Source organism: Carcharodon carcharias, chromosome 7 (genome assembly GCF_017639515.1).
Source record: "Carcharodon carcharias isolate sCarCar2 chromosome 7, sCarCar2.pri, whole genome shotgun sequence".
Taxonomy (NCBI): domain Eukaryota; kingdom Metazoa; phylum Chordata; class Chondrichthyes; order Lamniformes; family Lamnidae; genus Carcharodon; species Carcharodon carcharias.
The window spans coordinates 153,416,586-153,443,297 of NC_054473.1; the positions used below are offsets into that span (position 1 = coordinate 153,416,586).

Sequence of the window (26,712 nt, forward strand, 5' to 3'; positions counted from 1 at the left end):
TTCTGATCTTGTAGCAGCACAAACTGTGGGGAATGCGCAGGAAATTGTATAGATTATACTTGATGCAGGAAAAGTCCCTGACCATTTTGATTTATTTTACTGATTGTCATACATATCGTAGGAAACAAATCTAGAACTGCTGAATATTTCTTCTGGAGAAAATGAAATTATTTTCTTATGAGGCACTGCTCCATTGACTGAGCCTTGGATGCAGCAGGCAGCTTATTAGAAAATCATGGGTTCACTTGCCTACAACTTCAATTTTAGATAATAGCTGTGTAAACCCTGAACATGAATTGCGTATTAAACAATTCAACTTGGTGAGATCAACAAATGCATAGTTTCTCCCACTGTCTATGAATGTGTCAATTCACCCAGAATAAATTCTTGTACAAAGTAAGCACAAAGCTAGCATAGGGTGTGAAGTATACATTCTTTGGCAAGTTAAATTCAAACTACACTATTGTGTGCAGCATTCAGCCGAACTACCAGTAAATATATAAAAAGAAAAATACTGAAAATCTGAAATAGAAGATCCTGCAAATACTGAACCAGTTAGGCAACATCTGTGGAGACAGATGCAGTTAATGTTTCAGGTCACTTTCATCACCTGTCAACAAGTTTACAGCCAGCTTTACTTGACCCATTACCAATCCCTTTTGCTTTGCACCATCATCCTTTTTGATATTTAATCATTCCTGCCTTTCATTTTCTTCTTTCTGCCACTCCCCCTTTCCCTGGCTCTGGACTTAATTAAAATCTTTACATCTCTAACTTCAGCCAATTTTTATGAAAGACAAATCACCTGAAACATTAACTCTGTTTCTTTATCCACAGATGCTGCCTACCTTGAATATTTCCAGAATTTTCTATTTTTATGCCAATGTTATGTACTGGGGAAAAAACTTGAGAACAAAAACTGGTCAAGATTAACTTGGGTTCCTGAGAGATAAATGAATTCTTAATTGTTAAAATTAATTGGAGTACACATAATTACTTCCTTAAAGGAAAGAAATGCCACATAAATCTAACCTTTACTGGTCTTTTCAGATCTTTTCTTGTAAATCTCATGACAATCAGAGAGAGTGTGGTCAGTCCATAAAAGATCCAGGAAGCAAAGCTGAAGTAGTTTATAAGGGTGTCAATATCTGCTGGAATTATATAGATAATAGCTAGAATGCCCTGAAAAATAGAATGCAGTATTAATTATGAGACTGAAGAATATTTACAATTGGATTCACATAAAATATATTACCAGAATATTTATCAGATGTTACATGATTCTAAAGAACAGAAAATTCATTAGTGATTCTGAAGAAATATTTTATCTAGTCCACATACTTCTTCCATTGAACAGAAGTACCACTTAGTTGTCTTTTGTTCTGTATATTCAGAATGTGATGACTCATTTTCTAGTGAATCATAATTTTTGAGCAAACCCACTGCAAACAGAAATTAGAACTGTTCTAGAGTGTATTGCCTTATTTTACTGTATTAGCTGTCAGGAGAGTAATGGAGCTCATTCAACTGTTTTGGCCTCCTTATGATGTGAAGGTACATTCAGAGAGCAACCACTTTGGTTTCCCGAAACATTATTGTTTTATCTAACAGCTTAAGACAGGCACCTATATATCTAGTTCAATCCTGATCAGAGAAGCCCAACTCCAGTCTTTTTCCCTTTTGCAGAACTTTGATATTTGTATCCATATGGAGGTCAAATGAATGAGAAGGAATGTTAAAGTATCTACTAAAACTATATGCAGCATGTGGGAATCTGTGGAACGCACTGCAGTCCGGATAACAATATCTGCAGAAAGTGTCTGCAGCTTAGGCAACTTCAGCTTCGAGTTGCTGAGTTGGAGTCTGAGCTGCGGACATTGTGGGGCATCAGAGAAGGGGAGAGTTACCTGGACACTTTGTTCCAGGAGGCAGTCATTCCCCTTAGGTTAGGCTGGACTTTAAAGTTGGTCAATGGACAGGGAAAGAAGGGTGTGACTGCGAGTCAGTCAAGTATGGGGAACTAGCATGTAGTGATGCAAGAGCCTCAGTCCCTTACTTCACCCAACAGGTATGAGGTGCTCCCTACCTGTGTGGATGAGGAGAAGGATTGCAAGGTGGATGAGTAGACTGACCATGGTGAAGGATGCCATTCCAGTGGGGGAGTGAAGAGCAATGTGGTAGTGATAGGAAATAGTATAGTCAGGGGGATAGATACTGTTCTCTAAAGTTGAGGGCATGAGTCCAGGTGGCTGTGTTGTCTGCTTGGTGGCAGGATTAAGGATGTCTGCTCTGGGTTGGAAAGGAACTTGCAGTGGGAGGGGGAGGATCCAGTGGTCATGGTCCACCTTGGGTACCAACGATTTAGGTAGGACTAAGAAGGAAGTTCTGCTTAGAGAGTATGCAAATCTAGCGACTAAAAAACCAGAACCTTAAAGGTAATAATCTCTAGATTATTACCTGAGCCATGATCAAATTGGCATAGGGTAAATAAGATTAGACAGTTGAATGTGTGGCTTTAAGATTGGTATGGGAGAAATGGGTTTCAATTTCTGGGGCCCTGGCATCAATATTGGGGAAAGTTGAGGAAGTGCCGTTGGGGCAGTCTTCACCTCAGCCGTGCTGGGACCAGTGTTGTGGTGAGCCATGTAACCAGAGCAGTAGAAAGGCCTTTAAAGTAAATAGTAGGGGTGAAGGAAGATGTGATAAACTAAAGAGAAAGGAGAAGGTGAGAGAGCAGGATAACAATAAGGAAAATGGTTTTCAGAGTGTGGCAGGAAGGGCAAAGCATACAAATATAAAAGTGTGCCAGCTGTTAAGGCTAGAGATTGCAAAAATAATAAGTCATAATTAAAGGCACGCTATTTGAATGCATGCAGCATTTGCAACAATGTAGATGAATTTATAGCACAAATAGAAGCATACAGTTATGATCTAATTGCCATTATGGAGACATGGTTGCAGGGTGACCAAGGCTGGGTACTGAAAGTTCAAGAGTATACAGCATTTAGGAAGGATAGGCAAAAAAGGAAAAGGAGGAGAGTCACACTGTTAATAAAGGATGAGTGAGAGAGGATCTCAGATCAGAAAATCAAGATGCAGAATCAGTTTGGGTGGAGCTAAGAAGGGGCAGCAAACTTTGATAGAACAGAAATGCTACTAAAACTCAGCAGGTCTGGCAACATCTGTGGAGAGAGAAACAGAGTTGATGCTTTGAGTCTGTATGACTCTTCTTCAGAGCTAAAGAGAAGTAGCAATGTGATGGATTTTATACAGTTTAAGAAGGGGTGGAGCAGGTGGAGCAAAATAGAAGGTCAAGGATAGGTGGGAGCTAAAGAGAAATCAGCACCTCCTTTAGTCTTTAACACTAACATTAACATTCCCTTTTGTCCTGTGTCCATGGCATATTTGTCAAATTTCTCCTTAGCTCCCACCTATCCCTGACCTTCTATTTTCTGCATCTATCCCACCCCTCTTAAACAGTATAAAATCCATTACATTCCTACTTCTCTTTAGTTCTGAAGAAGAGTCATACGGACTCAAAATTTTAACTCTGTGTCTTTCTCTCCACAGATGCTGTCAGACCTGCTGAGTTTTTCTAGCATTTTCTGTTTTTATTTTACTACATCGGCAGTATTTTGCTTTTAAATTCTGGGAGGAGTTGTTTATAGGCTACCAAATAGTGGTGGTAATGCAGGGCATAGTATAAATCAGGAAATTAGAGGTGCATGTAACAGGGGTGATACAATAATCATGGGGGACTTCAATCAACATATAGACTGGGCAAACCTAATTAGCACTAATGCTGAGGAGGATGAATTCCTGGAGTGTATACTTGATGGTTTTCTAGAACAATATGTTGATGAACCAACTAGTGAATGAGCTATTTTAGATCTAGTATTGTATAATGAGAAAGGGCTAATTAGTAACCTCATTGTAAAGGGGCCTTTAGGGAAGAGTGATCATAATATCTATGAATTTTACATGTTGTTTGAAAGTGATGTAGTTAATCCAAAACTAGGGCCTTTAATCTAAACAAAGAAAACTAGGAAGGTATGAGGGGAATGTTGGCTGAGGTACATTGGGAAACTATATCAAAAGGTATGATGGTAGACAGGCAATGACTGGCATTTAAGGAATTAATACATGGTTTTCAACAAATTTACATTCCTTTAAGGTACAAAAAGCAAGTAGGAAAAGTGATCCAACTATGGCTAACAAGAGAAATTAAGCATTTTATCAGATCAAAGGAAGAGACATATAAAGTTGCCAAAAAAGTAAGAAGCCCGAAGATTTGGGAGCATTTTAAAATTCAGCAAAATGAACCAAAAAATTGATAAATAAAGAGAAAATAGATATGAAATTAAACTTGTGAGGACCAAGAAAAAATACTTTTAAAAACTTCTAAAGGTATGTAACAATGAAAAGGCTAGTAAAGACAAATGTGGGCCCATTACAGGCAGAGAATGGAAAAGTTATACTGGGCAATAAAGAAATGGCAGAGATACTAAACAAATACTTTGTGTCTATGTTCACAAAGAAAGATACAAGGAACCTCCCTGAAATATTGGGGAGCCAAGGGACTAATGAGACTGAGGATGTAAAAGAAATTAGTATATGTAAACAAGTAGAGCTGGTGAAATTAATGGGGCTGAAAGTTGATAAATCCCCTGGACATGATGCTCTACACCCCAGAGCATTGAAAGCGGTGGCTGTAGAGATAGTGGATGCATTGGTGATCATCTTTCAAAATTCTATAGATTCTGGAATGGTGCCTGCAGATTGGAAGTTAGCAAATGTAATACCACTATTTAAGAAAGAAGGGAGAGAGAAAACAGGGAACTACAGACCTGTTAGCCTGACATCAGTAGTAGGGAAAATGCTAGAATCTACTCTAAAGGATGTGATAACTGGGCATTTAGAAAATAATGGTGAGATTGGGCAGAGTCAACATGGATTTATGAAAGGGAAATCATGTTTGATAAACTGTTGGAGTTTTTTTGTGCATGTCACTAGCAGAATAAATAAGGAAGAACCAGTGGATGAGGTGTTTTTGGATTTTCAGAAGGCTTTCAATAAGATCCCACACAGCAAAATTAGAGCTCATGGCACTGGGGGGAAAATATACTGGCATGGATTGAGGATTGGTTAACAGACAGAAACAGAGAACATGGATAAATGGATAATTCTCAGATTGGCAGGCTGTGACTAGTGGTGTACCGCAACAATCAGTGCTTGGGCCCCAGCTATTCATAATCTATATCAATGATTTGGATGTGGGGACCAAATGTAATATTTCCAAGTTTGCTGATGACACAAACCTTGGTGGGAATGTGAATTTTAAGGAGGATGCAAAGAGGCTTCAAGGAGATTTAGACAGACTAAGTGAGTGGGCAAGAATGTAGCAGATGGAATATAATGTGGAAAAATGTGAAGTTATCCACTTTGGTAGGGAAAACAGAAAGGCAGATTATTTTTTAAAAGGGGAGAGATTGGGAAATGTTAATGTCCAAAGAGACCTGGGTGCTCTTGTTCATAATCACTGAAAGCTAACAAGCAGGTGCAGCAAGCAGTTAGTAAGGCAAGTGGTATGTTAGCCTTTATTGCAAGGGGATTTGAGTACAGGAGTAAGGAAACCCTGCTGAAGTTGTATAGAGCCTTGTTGAGACCACACCTGGAATATTGTGTGCAGTTTTGGTTTCCTTACCTAAGGAATGATATACTGGCCATGGAGGGAGTGCAACGAAGGTTCACTAGACTAATCCTGGGGATGGCGGAATTGTCCCATTAAGGAAAGATTGAGGAGACTGGGCCTGTATTCCCTAGAGTTTAGAAGAATGGGAGGTGGTCTCATTGAAGTGTACAAAATTCTTACATGGCTGAACAGTATAAGTGCAGGAGGGATGTTTCCTCTGGTTGGCGGGTCCAGAACCAGAGGACACAGAAAAGAGGTAGGACATTTAGGACTGAGATGAGGAGGAATTTCTTCACTCAGAGGGTGGTAAATCTTGGGAATTTTCTACTCCAGAGGGCTGTGGAGGCTCAGTCATCGAATACGTTCAAAGCAGAGCTCAATAGATTTCTAGATACCAACGACATTAAGGAATACAGGGATAGTGCGGCAAGATGGCATTGAGGTAAAAGATCAGCCATGATCTAGTTAAATGCCAGAGGAGGCTCGAGAGGCCGAATGGCCTGTTTTTGCCCCTGTGTTCCTAGTTTTCCACATTCGTTTGTCTTCAATTACAAAGCTCTCTGTCCATCTTTCTGATCTACTGCAACTTGGAGCTTTGTGATAAATTATTGCGCAATGTTATAGTATCTCATTGTCCTTTGTATTCTGATATCTCATCTAGTTATGTGGTGTGTGAAGTGTTTAATTATTTTCTTCCTCTTTATTCCTCTTGTGTAGACTTTGAACTGAATTCAGGATTTTGAATCATGCCGGCAGTTGTTGATATAACATTTACAATATACAGCAAGTCACTGATAATTTCTAAATACTGCCATTAATGGCACCAGATAACCTCACTATGCAGGAAGAGGAATTCTGCTTAAATTGCTCTTGAAGTGTATTGCATTCCAGAACACTACCATAACACACAAACAAATGATAGTTATAGTCAACTTTCAATGGTAATGCTCCAAGTAGGTTTCATGTGCAGGACTAGAATATGCAAATACATAATTTTCAGAACAATCACTATATTTTCAACTATTTCAGAGACTTATCCAGAGTGTTTATAACATTTTTATTGGAAATAACGGTTGATTTTCCATTGCTGCCCCTACTGTGCAATTCATCAACATGTCTTGCTATCATTCTATCATCATATAAGTACATAGCACCAGGCTATTCTAATTTTTTAAGTTGTAAATGAAGCACAAATCACTTACATTGAATATGAGAGCAGGTGAAGGTGTTAAACGTCTGATGTTGATGTATGACAAAATCTTAACCATATGGCCCTCACGGGCTGTGACAAACGTAAGTCTGTTAAGAAAAGATAAAATCAAAACAGCTCTGCAAAATATTTACGTTTCAGCTATCAATTAATTTTAACAATCCAAAGAAAGCTTGCAAGAGAGTATTCTGTATAGACTGATGAGGAACAAAGTGAGTCCATGCCTGTTTCCCTTTGCAATATTAGCAGAAGGAATGTTTCATTTTTTTTAAAGAGGTAATTCAACCTATTTCACTTTCTTTTACCACATAACAGATGTTCCCAGAGCCAGAAGCAGGTATCTGGCTGAGCCATTGGATATGATTGACATAGATACTGAAACAGAACAATGAGAAAAAATATAGAAATAAACCTGAGTTGATAACTGGGAAAGATGAGGGATACAGCTATTTGGTAACATAAGATATGTCATCTTCCTTCACAGGGAACTTTTTTGACAAAATTAAATTCTCTTAATTCCTGGCTGAATAAGTGTACCCAATGTAGCAGGAAGTGATTGAGCTGTTTTTCAACTGATAAATTGAATACAATATATTATTTGAAGTACACTCTCTCTTATCTTTTTGGATAGTGTAAACTGGAAGGAACCTATCCCAGTGCTGCTCATCTATTCACTGCCACCACCCAGAGATTGCAGATTGTGATCAGTTGCGTCAATGGAACATTTATCTCCTACAGTGAGGCAATATGGAATTGCTCGATATAGAAGAGGGTGCACTCTAACCGCTGCAATTAAAATTAGAATTATAAAAAAAAATCACAATAGAATCATAGAATAGTTACAGCACAGAAGGAGGCCATTTGTCCTGTCATATTCATGCTGGCTCTCTGCAAGAGCAATTCAGCTAGTCCCACACCCTTGCATTTTTTTCCTCTTCAGATAATTGTCCAATTCCTTTTTTAAAGCCACAATTGAATCTGCTCCACCACATAGTCAGGCTGTGCATTCTAGATCCCAACCATTCACTGCATAAAAAAATTTTTCTTCATGTTGCCATTGGTCCTTGTGCCATTCACCTTATATCAATGTCCTCTTGCTCTCGACTGTTCCAGCAATGGAAACAGTTTCTCCCTATCTACCATTTCATGGCTCCTCATAAGTTTGAACACCTCTATCGAGTCTTCTTTCAGACTTCTTTTTAAGGAAAACAGCCCCAGCTGCTCCAATCTATCCCAAAATATCAGGAACTGAAGTTCATTTACACAACAGAATTACAAATCTGCCTCTCCACAGTGGGTTATTTGGACTCCTGTAAAGCTACACAGTTAAAATTGAAGCAGGTCTGTTAATGGGTTTGGGTTGGTTTTCGCATTTTTAATGATTTAACCCCTCTCCCACACAGCATGATGTTTTTAAAAGTTTCACCAGCCCTCGCTGCTCCCCCAACCTGTAAGTGCAGCCACTTACCCATTGAAAAGGAAGGGTTTAAAAAAAAGTCAGAGCACTGTATTTTAAATTACTGTCTTGCCTTTTTGAGAAGCTAGCTCATGAGTAGCATTTGCAGTAGCTTGGAAGTAGATTACCTGTAATCTCAGCCAGAGATTAATGTGGTACAATGAAACCTAAATGGGAAAATGTATTTTTGATGTTTTAATAAAAAGTTTATTTTACCTGCCAGCTGTGAAACAGGAACCATTTGCAGCTCCAAAGGTAGAAAATACAACAAAGAGTGGAACTAGCCAAGAGGCCGGTGTGAGGACCCGATCACCAAAAGTCTATTGCAATAAATGAATCATGGACAATGTCACAAATTTTCCAGTTACAATGGCAAAGAATTTAGAAAGAGATTTATTTTCATATGTAATTACGGTTATTGTAATATATAGTGAAGTTTGTAGCTTTAAGTACAATACTAAAACATTATTGTTTAAAAAATTATAATTCAAACAACTTATCATTAATTTATGAAGCACACTTTGAATTATTTCCCTCTTAAGTCATTAACTATCCTTATGCGCAGTGAACTGAAACTTCATTAGAGATACTTGCGCATACTTACCTGATGAAAAGGTTGTTGCCTATTTATCTTGTAGCTTTTAATGTGACTACTTGCAAGTACGAGAGTCGATATAATATCCTTAACTGAAACTTCAGCTGAGCTTCATAAGTTGGAATTTTGGCACCAGCAGCTTACAACAGTGTTGGAAAATTATTCTAGAACATGGCAACTTTCTCCACATCTTTTGGGCATGATCTCAAATCTATTTGTAATTGGGAAGATCCATAAACATATTAAGGTAATTACTAAGTAATATATATTTACATCCTGGTTATTATCTGCACAGACTCTCTGGAGGAGCTATTTGATCTGCTTATGGGAATGTATTGGACTTTCTTCTGTTTGTTACACAGAATCTTCACTGCATAGTGGAGAGATGATCCTGATAGGTTTCTTTGATAATAAGTTTCTATACTCAATCCTATTGAATATTTCAATGACATTTTATAGAACAGAGAGAATTTCAAGACAAAAATCAGGAAAGCTGGACAATGTTCTGAAGAGGAGTAGGTTACAAATCCAGTTGTGACATACTGGTTGTGATACACATCTCTGCATGACTATAACAATATAAAGCTATTGGGATATTATGTTTACACATTTTTTAACAAGGCTAACAGATTCTGGAAATTAGAAACTGTTTCCAATACATTTTTAGTTCAGCTTTTCTAATGTCTCCCCTTGTGCTTCTCGTCTAAATATGCATTGAACTCCAGATTTTTTCTGAACTATTACATTCAATTGTAGAATGTTACTTTTCATTGTGAACTTCGACACTTTATATACGTTTCAGTCAATCAAAGTTTAAAATATTTGAATATATGACTAGTGATGAATTTCTTTCCATATTCCATTATGCTTTGTAGACTTGGGAAACCTTGATACAAGAAACATGGGTAAAATGATACATGATCATTTCATGTTTAAGTTAATTCAGCTATGACTGTCAGACCCATGTTAAATGTGTTCATCGCTTCTTTACCATAGAATTTTAGTTTGGGGTGAGAAGGGACCTTACCATTTGTATCTATGAAAAAATATTTATAAGATAAAACTTTCATTATTAAGGAGGTTATAGCAGGATACTTAGAAAATCACAATTTGATCAGGCAGAGACAACATTGCTTTGTGAAAGGGAAATCATGTTTAGATAATCTGTTCAAGTTTTTTGACAAAGTAACATTCAAGGTAGATAAAGGGGAACCGGTAGATGTGGTATACTTGAATTTCCAAAAGGCATTTGATAAGGTACCACATCAAAGGTTACTACTCAAGGTAAGAGCACATGGCATAGTGGGTGACATATTAGCATGGATAAAGGATTGGTTGGCTAACAGAAAGCAGAGAGTCAGGATAAATAGGTCTTTTTTGGGTTGGCAAGCTGTAACTAGTGGAATGACACAGGAATCAGTGCTGAATCCTCATATATTTACAATCTATATCAATGACTTGGATGAAGGGAGCGAATGTATGGTAGCTAAATTTGCTAATGACACCAAGATAGATAGGAGATTAAAAACAAAAAACTGCGGATGCTGGAAATCCCAAACAAAAGCAGAATTACCTGGAAAAACTCAGCAGGTCTGGCAGCATCGGCGGAGAAGAAAAGAGTTGACGTTTCAAGTCCTCCTGACCCTTCGACAGAACCCTGTTCTGTCGAAGGGTCATGAGGACTCGAAACGTCAACTCTTTTCTTCCCCGCCGATGCTGCCAGACCTGCTGAGTTTTTCCAGGTAATTCTGTAGATAGGAGATTAAGTTGTCAAGAGGAGGTAGAGAATCTGCAAAGGGATATAAACAGGTTGAGTGAGGGGGCAGATGGAGTCTAACATCGGTAAATATGAACTTGTTCACTTTGGCTGGAAGAATAGAAAAATAGTATACTATTTAAATGGAGAAAGATTGTAGATCTAGGCGTCCTGGTACATGAATTACATAGAGCAGAATCTTCGGGTTGCTGAGCGGACGCGGGCCGATGTGTAAAATGATGTGTAATGATGTTGGGCGTGCATTCGGTTCTCAGTTTGGCGGGCATGCAGCCAACTCCACTGTGCACCCGCTGAACTATCAAAGGCCTATTAAGACTATTTAAAATCTAATTAAAGTAATTAATTGAGCTGCCCGTCCAACTTTAAGGTTGGAGGGCAGGCGAAGAGCTCAGGCAGCCTTTGCATTTATTATGAAACCTCATCCATGGGCGGGATGAGGTTTCATGAAGGGTTTATAAATTAAATAAATTTTTTAATTAAAGTTCATTGACATGTCCCAGCTCATGTGACACTATCACATGAGGGGAAATGTATTAAAAAAATTTTTTTCTTTATTAAAATTTTTAAAAATCACACTAATCTCTCTGAGGCAGCTCTGCACCTCAGGGAGATTTCTGCGCTTTCGCATACATGTGCAAAGGAGTGCAGGCCCCGACTCAGCCTACTCCCACCTCCCGCACAGGGAGTGCTTAGCACTTCCAGGTGTGCGTCACTCTGGGCGGGTCTTAATTGGCCTGTCCATGCAAAATGGCAGAGCCCAGCTGATCGCGGGAAGTGATCAGCTGCGCGCTCACCCACGCCTGCTCCCACCTAACCCCACCGACGGGGAGAAAATTCTCCCCATAAAGTTAGATTGCAGGTACAGCAAGTGATTAGGAAAGCAAATGAAATGCTTGCATTTATTGCAAGAGGATTGGAATATAAAAGTATGGAAGATTTACTACAACTATATGGGGCCTTGGTGAGACCACATCTCTAGTACTGTGTACAGTTTTGGGCTCCTTATTTAATAAAAGGATATAATTGCTTTAGAAGTAGTTCAGATGTTCACTGGACTCATTCCTGGGGGAGGTGGTGGCATAGTGGTATTGCCACTATAGTGATATTATCATTGCACTGATATTCCAGAGAACCAGGGTAATGCTCTGGGGACCTGGGTTCAAATCCCAGCATGGCAGATGATGAAAATTGAATTCAATAAAAACCTGGAATTGAAGGTCTGATGATGAGCATTAAACCATTGTCGATTGTCATAAAAACCCATCTGGTTCATTAATGCCCTTTAGGGAAGAAAATCTGCTGTCCTCACCTGGTCTGGCATACATGTGACTCCAGACCCACAGAAATGTGGTTGACTAGGGATAGGCAATAAATTCTGACATAGCCAGTGATGCTGACAACCTATGAATGAATAAATTTTAAAAAGAGGATGGCTTACGGAATTTTGAACAAGGAGAGGTGATCTTATAAGATCCTGAGGAGGCTTGATAGGGTGGATACCCAGATTTTCCTCTTGTGGAGTAGAATAAGGGACATAGTTTAAAAATAAGGAATCTCACTTTTAAGATGGATATGAGGAGAAACCTTTTCTCCCAAATGGTCATTGGTGTGTGGAATTCTTTTCCCCAGAAAGTAATGGAGACTGGGTCTATGAATTTATTCAAGGCAGATTTTTGTCAGGCAAGGGAATCAAGGGTTATGGGGAGCAGACAGGAAAGTGGAGCTGAGACCACAACCAGATCAGTCATTGAATGGTGGAGCAGGCTTGAAGGGCCTATTGGTCCACTCCTGCTTCTTTGTTGCTTTGAAAATATATATAAAATATATGAAACATTTTACTTATTGACTTGAAGTAAATGAAAATGTTTTAAAATAAAACATTTCCTGAATCCACAGCCATTAAGTAATTTGTTTCATATACCATAATGAATACGGGCTGATTGGTCTTAATTGATTAATCTTAATCAAAAACCCTGACTCATTTTGTTCTACCAGTGGATTCTGTGATAGTGGTAAACTTTAGTTTCTTTGTGACTTCCACTTTGGACTGTAAGAGGACTTTAGTACAGGAGGGTTATCATGCTCTCCTTTAATCAGATTTCCTCTTTCAGGCAAATGATCTACATGACACTGATGCAGCCTCTCTCCTATCATCACTAGATAGAACCATAGAAAAGTTACAGCACAGAAGGAGGCCATTCTGCCCATCTTGTCCATGCCAGCCCAAGGACACCCGAGATATGTGATTGCACCTAGTCCCTTTACAACTTTTCACCAATCTTCAACATCTCCATCTAATTTTTGGTGCCAAAAGTAACTTCTTGTTACTGCTTTTAATGAGTTCCTCTAACAATCTCTCTCTAAATCTTGGCAGAAGAATGAATCTTAAACCCCAAAGAATACAGCCTTGGAAGACACTCATTCAGTTCCATGTTTGAAAAACTCCTGTAATTTCTCACCATCACACTGTTTAGGCCCGCCATTCATGACACAATTGAGTTGTTCTTTTCATTATTTTCTGGAATACCATTATCGGAATTGCAGGCAGTCCAGAGAAGGTTCACTAAGTTGAACCGAGGTAAGGAGGAATTTTCTCATGAGGAGAGGTTGAGTAGGTTGGGCCTGTACTTATTGGAGTTTATAAGAATGAGAAGCTACTTTATTGAAACGTGTAAGATTCTTAGGGAGCTTGACAGGTGAGAGGTTGTTTCCCCTTGTAGGAGAGTCTAGGATCAGAGGGCATAACCTCAGAGTAAGGGGTCACCCATTTAAGGCAGAGATGAGGAGGAATTTCTTCTCTCATAGGGTAGTGAATCTGTGGAATTCTTTACTGCTGAGGGCTGTAGAGGCTGGGTCATTAAATATATTCAAGGCTGAGATAAACAGATTTTTAATCAGCAAGGGAATCAAGGGTTATGGGGAAAAGGCAGGAAAGTGGAGTCGAGGAATATCAGATGAGCTATGATCTCATTGAATGGTGGAGCAGACTCAATGGGCCGAATGGCCTATTTCTGCTCCTACATCTTATGGTCTTATGGAATAACTAGGCAGTATTGATGAAAAAAGAGACATGCTGTCAAAGCTTTTCTTCTTGCACTCATCAAGATGGACAACAGTACCAAATTTCAAAGAGAGTAATAATTTATACTGCATGAGAAAAGGGTGCTGATTGGTTGGGAAGTCAGCTCTGATTGGTCAAGCTAAGCACATTCACACATATGGACCTGTCCTCTACAGGCAAAAGGTCCATGCATTGTGCCATTTTGAATTAAACAGAAGCATGGGTGAAATAGTTTCCTGGTGTTTTCTTCCTGGCAACACCTCAACCAATCAGTAAACTTGCCAACAAATCAGCACCTTTTTCTCATACAGTATAAATTGTTACTCCCTTTGAAATTTGGCATTCTTGCATCTGTCCTGATGAGTACACAATGAGAAGCTTCAACAACATGTCTCTTTTTTCAGCAATACTGAAGTTCTGTACTACCAAACAACTTTAATAAACTAGTCAGTTATAGTTTAATTATTTCTTGCCATATGTTTGTTATATGTTTGTTAAATACATACTGATGTTAGAGAAAAAAGATTTTTTATGTGTACATTACTTTGCTAGTATCAGTCATATATGTTTTGGTTGTGATTCTGGAAAAAAGTAAGTATACAACTTACTGTTAAATTTCAAGTATTGTTAATATTGGTTTAGTCATATTCTGGGAAATTATATACATGTAATATTTTACATTTTAAGTAAGTTCTATTTAAGTGGGGATGAAGTGTAGTATTTTGCATGGCTGCCTCTCTGCTGGGGAAGTGTAATTAAAGTTAGTTCAACAAATGCAAATATTGCCCTCCTGTTCAAAAGAGGGGAGAGGGATAAACCAAGCAACTACAGATCAACTTGACGTTGTTGGTGGGAAAGTACTAAAGACAATAATCTGGAACAAAATTAACTGACATTTGGAAAAGTAAAGGCTAATAATGAAAGTCAGCTTGGATTTGTTAAAGGCCAATTTCTTTGAGGTAGTTTAGAGGGTTGAATAAGTTAATGCGGTTGATGTATAAATAAACTTTTGAAAGGCATTTGGCAAATTACCACATAATAGACCTGTTAGCAAAATTAAAGTTCATGAGATTGATGGGACTTTGGCAGCATGGATACAAAATTGGATAAGGGACAGAAAGCAGAGAAAATGGTGAATGGTTGTTTTCAGACTGGAGGGAGGTATACAGTGGTATTCCACAGGGATCTATGTGAGGATCACTGCTCTTTTTAATATATTGTATATATATTTGTGTATATGGGGCATAATTTCAAAGTTTGCAGATAAACTCAAATGTAGTAAACAATGACTTCTGGAGAACTTGGACTGGTGAAATGGGCAGAAAAGTGGCAGATGAAATTTAGCACAGAAGTGTGAAGTGATACTTTTTGGTAAGAAGAATGAGATGAGTCAATAGAAATTAAATGGTGGGATACAGGAACACAGAGACCTGGGGGTTGTATGTACACAAATCTTTGAAGGTAGTAGAAAAGGCTGTTTTAAAAAAAAGAGTATGTGGGATCCTTGGCCTTATTAATTGAAGTATAGAGTACAAAAACAAGAAAATTATGCTAAATCTTTATAAAACACTGGTTAGGCCTCAGCTGCAGTATTGTGTACAATTCTGGACACCACACTTTAGGAAATATGTCAAAGCCTTAGAAGTGATTTACTTTAAGGGATTTCAGTTACATGGAGAGGATGGAAAATCTGGGGCTGTTCACCATAAAGTATAAAAGGATAAGAGGAGATTTAACAGAGATGTTCAAAATCATGAATTGTTTTGATATTGTACATAAGGAGAAATTATTTCCAGTGGCAGTTGAGTCATTATCCAGAAGGCACTGATTGAAGGTGATTAGCAAAAGAGCCAGAGGCAACATGAAACATTTATTTTACACATTATGTTGTGATTGAGAACAAACTGCCAGAAAGGGTGGTAGAAGCAGATTCTGCAGTACCATTCAAAAGAGAATTTGATGAACAGCTTTATGGAAAAAAATATGCTACAGACTGTAGGGGAAGTGCAGGGGAGTGGGATTAATTGGACAACTCTACCAAAGAGCCAACACAGACACAGTGACCGGAATCTTCCAGCACCACCACCCCCCCGCCCCTCTCCCTCTCTCACTCTCTCTCTCTTCCCCCCCCCCACCCCAACCAACTCCTCACCCTGCAGCTGGTTTCCCTGCTGGAAAGGGGCTGGAAAGTCGAGTGGCCTTCCTCTGTGTTGTATCATCTTATGATTTCTTCTGAAGACATTTTTTAAAACAAATATATACTACTTACCAGATTTGAATCCCTCCCTTTCCCAGAATAATACAAAAATCAAATGTATTTTTTCCTCTACATCCTTGTGCATTTCCAAATCCATTGTAAACTGTTCACTTTCTTCACAGTAAGTTCCTTCACTTGACTGTAGCCATGGTAATTTTGCTTCTAAGAAGTTGGCCTTTCAGTTTTCAATATTGTTTCAATCAGTATTGCCCATCCACCAGAAATCATTCACTTAAGCCAAGTTATTAAAATTCTGTATGTAGATAAGTGATTGGATTATTTCAAATAATCCCCCAATAGATGGTATTGCTTTTGGCTCTTTTGTACCATTCAATGGCCCAACAATACATCCTGTAAGCAGATATGTCCCTTATTATCTGAAGTCTGTATCTTTTCACCTTCTGTTCTAGCAGAGTGTATGATCCAGGAACTAATAATTATTCTATTTGCAGTACTACTATTGGATTAAGCACTTGCCTTGTGCTAACTAGAAAATCATGTCCACATTTGCCAGGCAAATTGTGCACAAATCAATGATTTAGCTGGCCAAAACAGCTAATCATATTAATTTACTAAATCAGATATGGCTATGAAAAAAGAAAACCTGATTATAACTAGAGAAGAAAACATCTATGATTAATGTACAACTCAGCAGCAGTTAAAACAATGTTCTGTGTGATGAATACTAATAGTATGCCTTATTGTGAGGCTTGGTGATAGCATTTTTCATGCAAAATGTTAAAATCAAAGGCTCACAGTTTTCTCATCAGATCAGATTTCAAAATAAAGCAAGAACTAAATAACTACAGCCTGTGGCTTTTATTCAATATATTCATCGGAGTAGCATGTAATTGGTTTGAAATAGGAAAACAGATGGTTTTTAAACATTATCAAGGGTACAATCGGATTACACTTCGTAAATTTAGAGCAGCTGATGGCTATTTCACAGAAAACCATTTTTCACAAATATCAGTGCATTAAACCAAGGCAAAGTCTGTGTTCACAAATTCCCAGACACTTTCCTCACTTAAATATGACAGCACATCATGCTTTTCACTGTGATTGAGGTACTCCTTTGAAAAGTAGCAATGATATTAAATAGAATGAGATGACTAGGTTCATTGAAACACAACTGTACAATCTGATGACAGCAATAATTGAAACACTCTCAGAATAGGGGGAGGCAGTGGCATAGTACTATTTATTGTCACTGGACTAATATTCCAGAGACCCAGAGTAATGGTCCGGAGAACACCATGGCAGATGGTGAAATTTGAATTCAAAGTCTGACGAAACTATTGATGATTGTCGTAAAAACCCCGTCTGGTTCACTGATGCCCTTTAGGGAGGGAAATCTGCTATCCTTACCTGACTGTAGACCCACAGCAATGTGGTTGGCTCTTAAATGCCCCAATTAGGGATGGTCTAAACAGCAACACCCACATCCCAAGAACGAATTTAAAACAAGCTTCTCTCAAGTAGACCTTAGTGAGCTACTATTGCCTTAGTTCTTTAAAAGTGATCTATAAAAAAGGTTTGGAAGCAAAGGATCAGTGTACCTATGATAATTTGTCTTGTTTGTGAGGACTCATGTGGGCCATTCTCACCTGTGAGTCAGGAGGTTCTCATTTAAGTCCCACTCTAGGACAAAAATCAAGATTGACACTACACTGCAGTACTCCACTGTCTGTGTTGCTGTCTTTCGGATGAGATGTTAGATCAAGGCCCTATTTGACCTCTCAAGTGGATGTAAAAGAAGTCGTGGCACTCTTGTGAAGGATAGCAGGGGCATTTTACCTAGTGTCCTGGCTAATATTTATCCCGCAATCAATATCACATGGCAGAATCATCTCAGATTTGCACTAAGTGTGGTGGTGGACGTGAAAATAGTTGTTTTACCCGCCAGGCACAATGGCAGGTTTTTGCACTGTATTGACCCCTCCCCACCTCATTAATTATGCAGTCACAGGAAACACGCAGGATTGCTGGTGGCAGGCCTCCGATTGGCCCACCATGCCGTTACCTTGCCGCTTCCAAATTTAAAATGCATCTGCATGCACACTTTTCAATGGTTGCAGCCTAGGACTGTTCCACTGAAAACATGGCCCCAAAAGCCAGGAAGATTGCAGTCCCCCAATTTGGTGACGCATCCCTGGACACCAGGGAGGCCTGCTGCAAAGTCCTCTACCCCAGCTCTGGCTGGAGGAGGCCCTTCAATCTCACCACTCCAGTTTGGGAGGCGGTGGAAGAGGCGGTCAGTGCCAATGCTGCACACAAGAAGTCAGTCATCCAGTGCAGAAAACAGATGAATGATCTCATCTGTGCCACCAGGATAAGTCAACCATCTCATCAATCTCAACCCACCCACTCACAAGCCCATCACACATTCACTGGTATCTCACTCACTGCCAGCTCAAGGGACATCACCACTCACACTCTCACATACACCTCACATCTCCACCTGGCCTCACCTCCTCTGGAGATGGCTTCCTCATTCTGTCCAAGACTCCACTCAGCACACACACACGCCTGCCATCCTTCTCATTTGGCCTGGCGTGCACCTTGCTCACCCTCTCTCCATCCGTCTTTATGAAGGACAAGATCGCGCACAATTGCCAGGAGAGGTCCCAGACCTGGGGTGGAGAGGTGATCTTCAAGGTCTTCGCTCCATTCATGTGTCAAGCATTGGAGCTGGACTGAGAGGGTGTTGACCATTCCTGCGGTGAAGTTGAGGTCAGCAGTAAGCACCCACGTGAGGATCCTGCACCACTTCATCCCTCCCTCAATGTTACTCTGAGTCCACTGTTCTGTGTTCAATGCAGCTGCCATACACTAATTATCTCCAATTTCTCTCCTAGGCACAGTGACACGTCGGCCTCGGGCAACCGTGACCCCCACCCCAGCGCTGAGAGCGCCTTAGATGAGAATCCTGAGGGCAGCACTGTTGAAGTCCCATCACAGTGCTCATCTATACCCTCCACCAGTGCAGTGACACACACCTCAGTACCTCAGTGGGACCTAGATGTAGAGTAGCCTCAGGGTCACAATCTGGTGAGCAAAGCACACAAACTCTTCCACAGCAGGCGGAGGCAGGGACATCATTGGTCACCGGCACTTGGAGGACTGCTGGAGACAAGGAATCTGCTGAGTCTGAGTCAAATGATAAGCCTCTGGACTTGGTCCTCAGTCAGTTGGAGGAGCTGCATAGGCAATCACGGGAATATCAGCAAGGGATGTCTGGCGCACTCCTCAGATTGCAAGGGAAGATAGTGTAGTGCGTCCGCCTTCAGTCTGAGATGATAGTGCCGGCATGCCAATGCATCGAGATCAACACTGGCAGGATGGTGGCCATCATGGAGATCATGTCCAGGACATCAGCCTGCACGACAATGCAGGCTGAACTCCATCGCTAATGCCATAGTTGGCCTCCAACAGTATCAACGTGAAAGGGGTGCGGGGCAGTTCGATCTCACCCCAGCTTTCCCTTCTCAAGGAGTCAGCCAGGAGCCATCGGGCACCCATATTGAGTAGGATCAGCTGCTGCAGCCCCGGGACCATAGACCCAGGTGACTCCAAGAATGTCTGGCTAATCCAAATCCCCTCTTCCTGTGACCCCTGCAGCTCCAGCTCCACAGGCTGAGGAGGGTGCAGCTGACCCACAGCAGGACACCCAAAGCAGGCTGGGGCCCTCCTGGTCTTGGCCTTAAAGAGGACGCCTGACAAGGTCATCACAGATAGGGCATCACAGTCAGCAGGCTACCTCCACCTCTGCTGTAGATGTCTGGGGAGCACCAAGACGTAGTGGCAGGGTTAGGAAGGTTAAGAAGATGTGGTTGCACAGCCTGGGCACAGGTGTTAATCACTTGTACATAATGTTCACTATTGTCAATAAATTCCCAAGAATGTCTCCCTGCCTATGGCTCCTTGTTATAATGAGCAGGTGTTCATGTCATTCAGATGTGAAACCCTGGTTCCTGCACAAGATAAAGGCAGGTGTCTCAGCCCTGGGCCTCTTCCTTGTGTAGTGCGTAACCTTCAGAGCAAAGCTATGGTCCGGCTTCTCACTGGACACATTACTGATGCCTGCACCTCGATGATGCTTTTCATTGTTGCCAGAATGTTGAGCAGGTGTCAGAGTTCCATCATTCTCTCTGTGTGCTCTCAGCACCTTTAAGGTGGGGCTGGCCCCCATCTCTTCAGCATCTGTGACTGGTGATGCTGTGCTCCCAAAGGGGTCAGGTGCTGAAGGCTGATAAAGTATCAGGTGCTTTTAAAGTTTCAAGGCTTCATCTCTATGATATCACCCTGATCACAGAGTGCAAGCGAGCTGTCCTCAGCCAGACAGGAGTCAGACATTCACAGAGGCAATGTGAAGATCTATGGAGTGTCCATACTGCATGTCATCATCATCATCCTTCTGGAATCTAGTTACTATTAGGGTCTCCGCTGTGTCTCCATGACATGAGACTGAGCACTGAGGGTATGTGCGCTGCCATCAGCCTCACAGGAGTCAAACAATCACAGATGCAAAGGATGTCAGGACCATCTTCACTGCATTTCGTCATCATCCTCCACGGAACTTGTGGCTATGAGGGCTTCCCGCGCACGCCTGCCTCATCTGGACAGTGTGATGGTCTCATCACCAACATCCACATCTTTGAGGACCTCATCACCATCATCCCCTTCAACATCCTCCGCATCGGAGGATACATGCAGCTTCTCCATCTCTCCCTCAGCCAGGTCCTCCCACCATTTGAGTGCTAGGTTGTGTAGTATGGAGCAAGCTACGGTGATGCGTGACACCTTCTGGGGACCGTATTGCAATGCTCCACCAGAGCTGTCGAGGCACCAGAACATCATTTTCAAAATGACTATCGTTTGCTCCACCAAAGTCCGGGTCGCGACATAAGCCTCGTTATACCATCGCTCTGCTGTAGTCTGAGGCTGTCACACATCAGCCACATCCTCTGTGGATAGCCCTTGTCCCCAAGGAGCCAACCCTGCAGTCTCTGTAGACCCTGGAAGATGCCAAAGATCTGAGACCTGCTGAAGATGTAGAAATCATGGATGCTCCCTGGGAATTGTGCGCAGACCTGCAGGATTTGTTTGTATTCATCACACATCAGCTGAATATTCAGCAAGTGGAAGTCCTTGCGTTTGACATAATTGACTGCTTGTTGCTACGGAGATCTAAGTGCCACATGAATGCAGTCGTTGGCACCCTACACCTGTGAAAAACCAGAGATCTGCTAATCCCAGTGCTCTTGCTTCCTGGCTTTCCTGATCCCAGTCGAGATGTACAAAGTTTTGTGTCTTTGTGAAGATGGTGTCCATGACCTCCTGGATACACTTGTGCGTGGAAGCTTGCGAGATCCTACACAGGTCACCTGTGGAGTCCTGGAAGGAGCAACTGGCATAAAAATTGAGTGCCATGGTCACTTTCACTGCCACTGGCAGTGGATGCCCCGTGGCATCAAACCCTGCAGCAGGCGGCACTGTGACCGACCAGTTCCCTAGACATGTGCAGTCTTTGGTGACACTGGTTCTCTGTCATCGGCAGGAATGACAAGCGTCATATTTAGACCCTGGGTCTAGTGAAGCACCTATGAGCAACGGCTCTCTGTGGATCTTCAGCTGCATGCGCAGGATGCCCTGCCGCATCCTCATCTTGAGGGAAGTGCTCATCCCCACACTGAGCCAGGAGCCTCCACCGCACTCTTCTTCTTCTTCTCTGCTCCCTATAAGCCATGAGGCACACTGTTAAATCACCAGGCTCCATGATCCTGATGTTCTCCCCCTGAAGTATCAAAGAGAAAGAGAGACACATGGGTTAACATAGGTTAACTAAGAACCTCTCTTAGTTAATTCTGAAGGCTCCTCCACCCATGCCGGAGATTGCTGGCCATCACTTGGATGTCCAGTGTGTAGTTAGCTAAATGCTGTCCAAAACTCCACCCACCTCTGCCCCACTCCACTTGACCGATTGGCGGCAGGTTTGGCCACTGGACTGCATGCTGTGCTCTCAGCTCAGGCATTCTCTTAACTCATACTGCAAGGCTGCATTGTTAGCTTGAATCATAATGGATACTGGTCCAAACCTTTATAAAGACATTGCAAGGGGCTGTGAGCGCCTCCACCAGTGACTGCGCCATGGCCACCGCTCGCAAGGGGATTCTACGACTTTCCGAGTAGGCCAATTGTCCTGTTGCCCCTAAAACGCACATTACTTTGCAGTCTGCCCCCGCGGGGTGAAAAGCTCTGGAGCATTGTGGTGCTTTTGTGCTCTTCATTGCTTGAGTGGGCAGAGAAACTTCAGAGACCCGACTCCAAGCACATCAATGGAGCTGCAGCTGAATGATCTCACCTGCGGAAGAATGCTCACTTTTGACAAGTTTTTCCAAGCATGTGGCCGCTTCCCTCTCCAACCGCACCCCCCCACCCCCACCCCCCCACCCCCCCACCCCCCCACCCTCCCCCACCAGCATGTGCTTGTGCACTTCCTTCATTCTGTGCTGCCTTTTGCCTCCCCGGCCTCACCCACAATGGAGCCCTTGTCCGGGCACCGCACTGAAAACCAGCCAGGAACTGCGGCTTGTCTATGCACCCCCCCTGGCAAATACACGGTGCCTCTTCCTTGATGTCCTACAGGCAATGCTCGCAAGCGCTGTGCAAGGTTGTGTGCACTCACCTCCAAATTCCCCTTGAAGTTCAGGTCACTAGGTGCATGCCTTTTAAAGGCAGTTGTGAAGCACACTGTTCTGAAGTCACGCCAACAGGGGTGGTAAATTTGATGTGGGGGAATGATTCTGGTGAGCTGGGTTTGTAATGAGATGCTAAAATATTGAGATTAGGTTCCCAGCATGTGGCAGCAGGAAACGCAGCCCTCCATTGATGGTGGAGTGGACAAGTGCAAACTGGTTTCACGATGGCGTTCTCGCCATGCTGTCTGCTCACACCTGGCATGACGTCTGCCACCAATGGGACCAGACAATTCCATCCACAAAAACAGATTATCTGCTCAGTATCACATTGCTGTTTGTGAGAGTTTGCTATGTGCAAACTGACTGTTCCATTTTCCAACATTACAATGGTGACTACACTTCAAAGGACTTCATTGACTGTGAAGCACTTGAGATGTCCAATGGTTCTTTAAAATACTGTGTAAGTGGAACTGGAGTTAGTGAAATCGAGGTGAGATTTATTTATAACTGTTACTCTGTACATTCACATGCTGTTAGTAAAATATCTAAGGCAAACACAAATTTTGTAACAATAGACATTCACAAAGTCACAATCTGTGACAGCAAAGTAAAAAGGCATGGTCATATATTGGGTTTGAGCTAATGTAAAATGTGCTGTTCATCTTTCACTTAGGCACTTCACAACCTTCTGAACTCAACATTCAGACCATAATCCCTGCCCCCATTTTGTTTCATTGTCTTTGCATGTATCGGTCTTAATTTTGTTTTCTCTTGTTTTGCTTTCAGATGGCAGCTGTTCATATCCTGCCATCCACATATTTTTTTGTCTTTTTACTTGTCCCATTATTACTCCCCTTGGCTCTGCCTGGCCAACTCTTTTGTCAGTTAATATCTCCCATTTTCCACCCTATCAGAGGCCTTCCTCTTTATTTTTTCCAGCCTCCCCACTTGACTTACTTAAAACCTATTACACTTCCAACATTTCCCTGTTCTGACTAAGGGTCATTGACCTGAAATGTTAACTCTGCTTTTCTCTCTCTACAGATGCTGCTGAACCTGTTGAGTATTTTCAGCATTTTCAAGCATTTATTATTGGGTTTGAGCTATTCACTAAGGCTTAGATGTGATTAATCACAGTTACTATGGGACAGATTTTTGGTCCCAAGATGAGTAACTCAAGTCAGAAAGTTTCCCAGCTCAACACACCTGCCTCAGGAAAAAGTGCCCAAAATGAGACAATTTTCCCTCCAGAGGGGTGTAGGTGCAGGATGGAGCCGGGCTCTCCATCCCCGGAAGCAGCCACAGGGGCTGCCAAGTGCCGAGCAGGGGGCAGGGTTTTTACAAGGCTTGACTCAGTTCTCTGGAGTTTCATCCCAGCTGTTTTCTTAACCAAAAGGCCCTCCAGCTTTCACCCCTCATTCCACTCAGCTCCCACCCATTCTCCATGCCCTTACATGCTAGCTCATGCCAACCCACACCCCTCCCACCCACTCTGATAGCCTCCCATATCCTCTATGCCAACTCATGTCCCCACCTACCAAAGCCTCTCATACCATCCATGCTAATCCATGTCACCTACAACATTGCACCTTATAGCCCCTGTACCAACATACTGCCAACTCATGACCCCTCACCCATCCACATGACCCCTTACATCTCCTATGCCAACTTAGTGCCAACCCATAACCAACCAGCCATCACCATTTGCTTGTACGCCCTCCATGCCAACTCAGTATCCACCAGAAGTAGACCTCACGAATCATGCTGAGATGAAATAAAATAAAGTTCTAAATATATATAACTAAGCATCACGTCAACAAACAGGTTTGAAACTGCCAGAACAGATTTTTTTCAACTCAGACACAGGCTGGCAGTTTCTTTTTACAATTTTTAATGGTCTGGCCGTTTAAATAACTTGACAACTTGACAGTTGTACAGACCTTATCTGTCCTTCAAGAGCATTTATGAACTCTCTAAAAGATTTGTAACTCCTACACTGTAGGATAAAGCCCTTGCTCCAGCAAAAATGGGGTCTGTGTGAACTCAACACATGTGGCCCTACTGAGTTTGGGTTTCCCACATGTGGGAGTCATGCCCCAAACCCTTTCTCCTACTGACAAAAATGGGGTCTGTCAGAAATGGGGATGGGATTTCCAGATCCAGGACCCACCCATCATCTTTTAAGGTCCTGGAAGTCTCCAGGACTCCATGAAAATCCAGCCATATATGTTTCCAAACCTTTGAACTCCTACAGTTTCCTTTGACTATATATCTGAAATTGTAGGTCTGGAAAGAATTTCACAATAGAATTTAACAATTTGTTTATTTCCATAACTTGAGGATTGATTGACAGCTAAAGAAATACTTACCACAGCAACAGCAGAAGACTGCAGAAGTTCTGTGGGAGTCATCGTGGTGAAATATGCAATATTAACCAGGATGTAACATACAGTGACTAAAGGGATACCAATGATGATGGATAGTGGTAAATCTCTGCCAAACAAAGATTATCAGCTTCCATTAGAATAGTTAAAAACTTCAAACCTTACAAATTATTCCTTAATACAATTCTATATATTGCCAAAAAAGTGCTCCTGCACATTTTAATCAACAATAAAATATTTTTTCTAGTTTTTCATAGTACTTTGATTGCCAAACATTAAATAAGTCAGCTTTTCTAGAATTACTTAGCAACAATAATATATTTGCCCTTCTGCAGGTATCATTCTGCAATACTGCATTTCAGTGGCCAATAGAGAAGATATTCCTCTCAGTTACAACTCCCATATCACAATTTATGTATTCCAAATTGGAAACGGTTTAATTTATACCCATTTTGTGTATGCATGCAGGCAGCCACTGTAAAATTGTCCCCATATTAATTTCTGCTTCATATTATGTTATGTGTTTTGGGTCTGGATAAGTGTTCTCTTGGAATTAGTGCTGCTGTCACTGTTACGATCCCCATGGGGGAAACTGTAAACCAAAGTAACCAAGTTTACTGAATCTCCAAATGAAGAAATTACCAACAAGATTTCACTTTCTGTAACTCTTAATTTAACACAAATCAGAAGCAATGCAAATTAAACATGAATTCACAAGCAAATGATACTACAGATAATAGGCAAATGTCACTTTTAATAGTGTATAAAACAAAGATATTTTACATAATCATGAGCAATCATATAATTCCCATAGACATGTGACACTACGTAACTACATAGTTCCACGATATGTTGTTCTTTATTCATGCAGGGTCGGTCAGGAGTTCTATACAACCACAGTTTTCATCTTCGAGTTTCACAGGTGCAATTATTAACAGCAAGGCACACTTATACAAACCCTCTTTCCCATGGGTCACAACAATCCAGATGATGTAGCTTTCCAGAGTTTTCAACTGACCAACCAATAATACCCCAGTTCACAGTTTGGCCACTTCTGGGAAAGCTGTTTCGCCTTTCCAAGCTATTCACACAGCTTTCCAAATTTTAAATTTTTTTAGCCAGCTAGCACAGTTCTTCTAAGAGCTCATGACTCCTTTTCTGCCAAACAGAAAAACTGACCGCTTCCTGAGAGTGATTTGCATCTATTCGCAAGAATCCTCTGTGTTCCTCTTTCTGTCTCTGCTTTCTCATTGCACCTGCATCTGTGCCTTCACCCTCCAGCTTCTCTGCTTGTGTCTTTCCTTTGTATCTACAATTCTCCTTGGTGCCTGACAGCCACAGTGCATCCATATCTTAACTTCCCTTCTGTTGGTACTCAAGGGTTGCCAGGTCACATGGGCCAGTTATTTCTTTTTACCAAAAAAAATTACAATCGAGTCCTTTACAATTGATGCAAACTGGATAGGCTATTAAATCCTCTGAATGAGGTGAGCATGGCTACTTCTACTTCTCACTACTCCCAATCCATCTCTCTTCTAACAGGTTACTTTATACCTCTATTCTCACACATCTCATGCTC

The 26,712-nt window shown here is 41.4% G+C and overlaps 1 protein-coding gene across 1 annotated transcript in view; it reads right to left on the reverse strand.

The window, feature by feature from the left end:
* Positions 1-26,712, reverse strand: part of slc7a9 (solute carrier family 7 member 9) — a 77,052-nt gene that overhangs the window by 4,346 nt on the left and 45,994 nt on the right. The window contains exons 7-10 of the mRNA XM_041191690.1: positions 25,119-25,242; positions 8,575-8,678; positions 6,895-6,991; positions 1,033-1,182 (exon numbers count right to left, since the gene is read on the reverse strand). Coding sequence (XP_041047624.1) covers positions 1,033-1,182; positions 6,895-6,991; positions 8,575-8,678; positions 25,119-25,242 — 475 coding nt within the window. The remainder of the gene's footprint in view (positions 1-1,032; positions 1,183-6,894; positions 6,992-8,574; positions 8,679-25,118; positions 25,243-26,712) is intronic.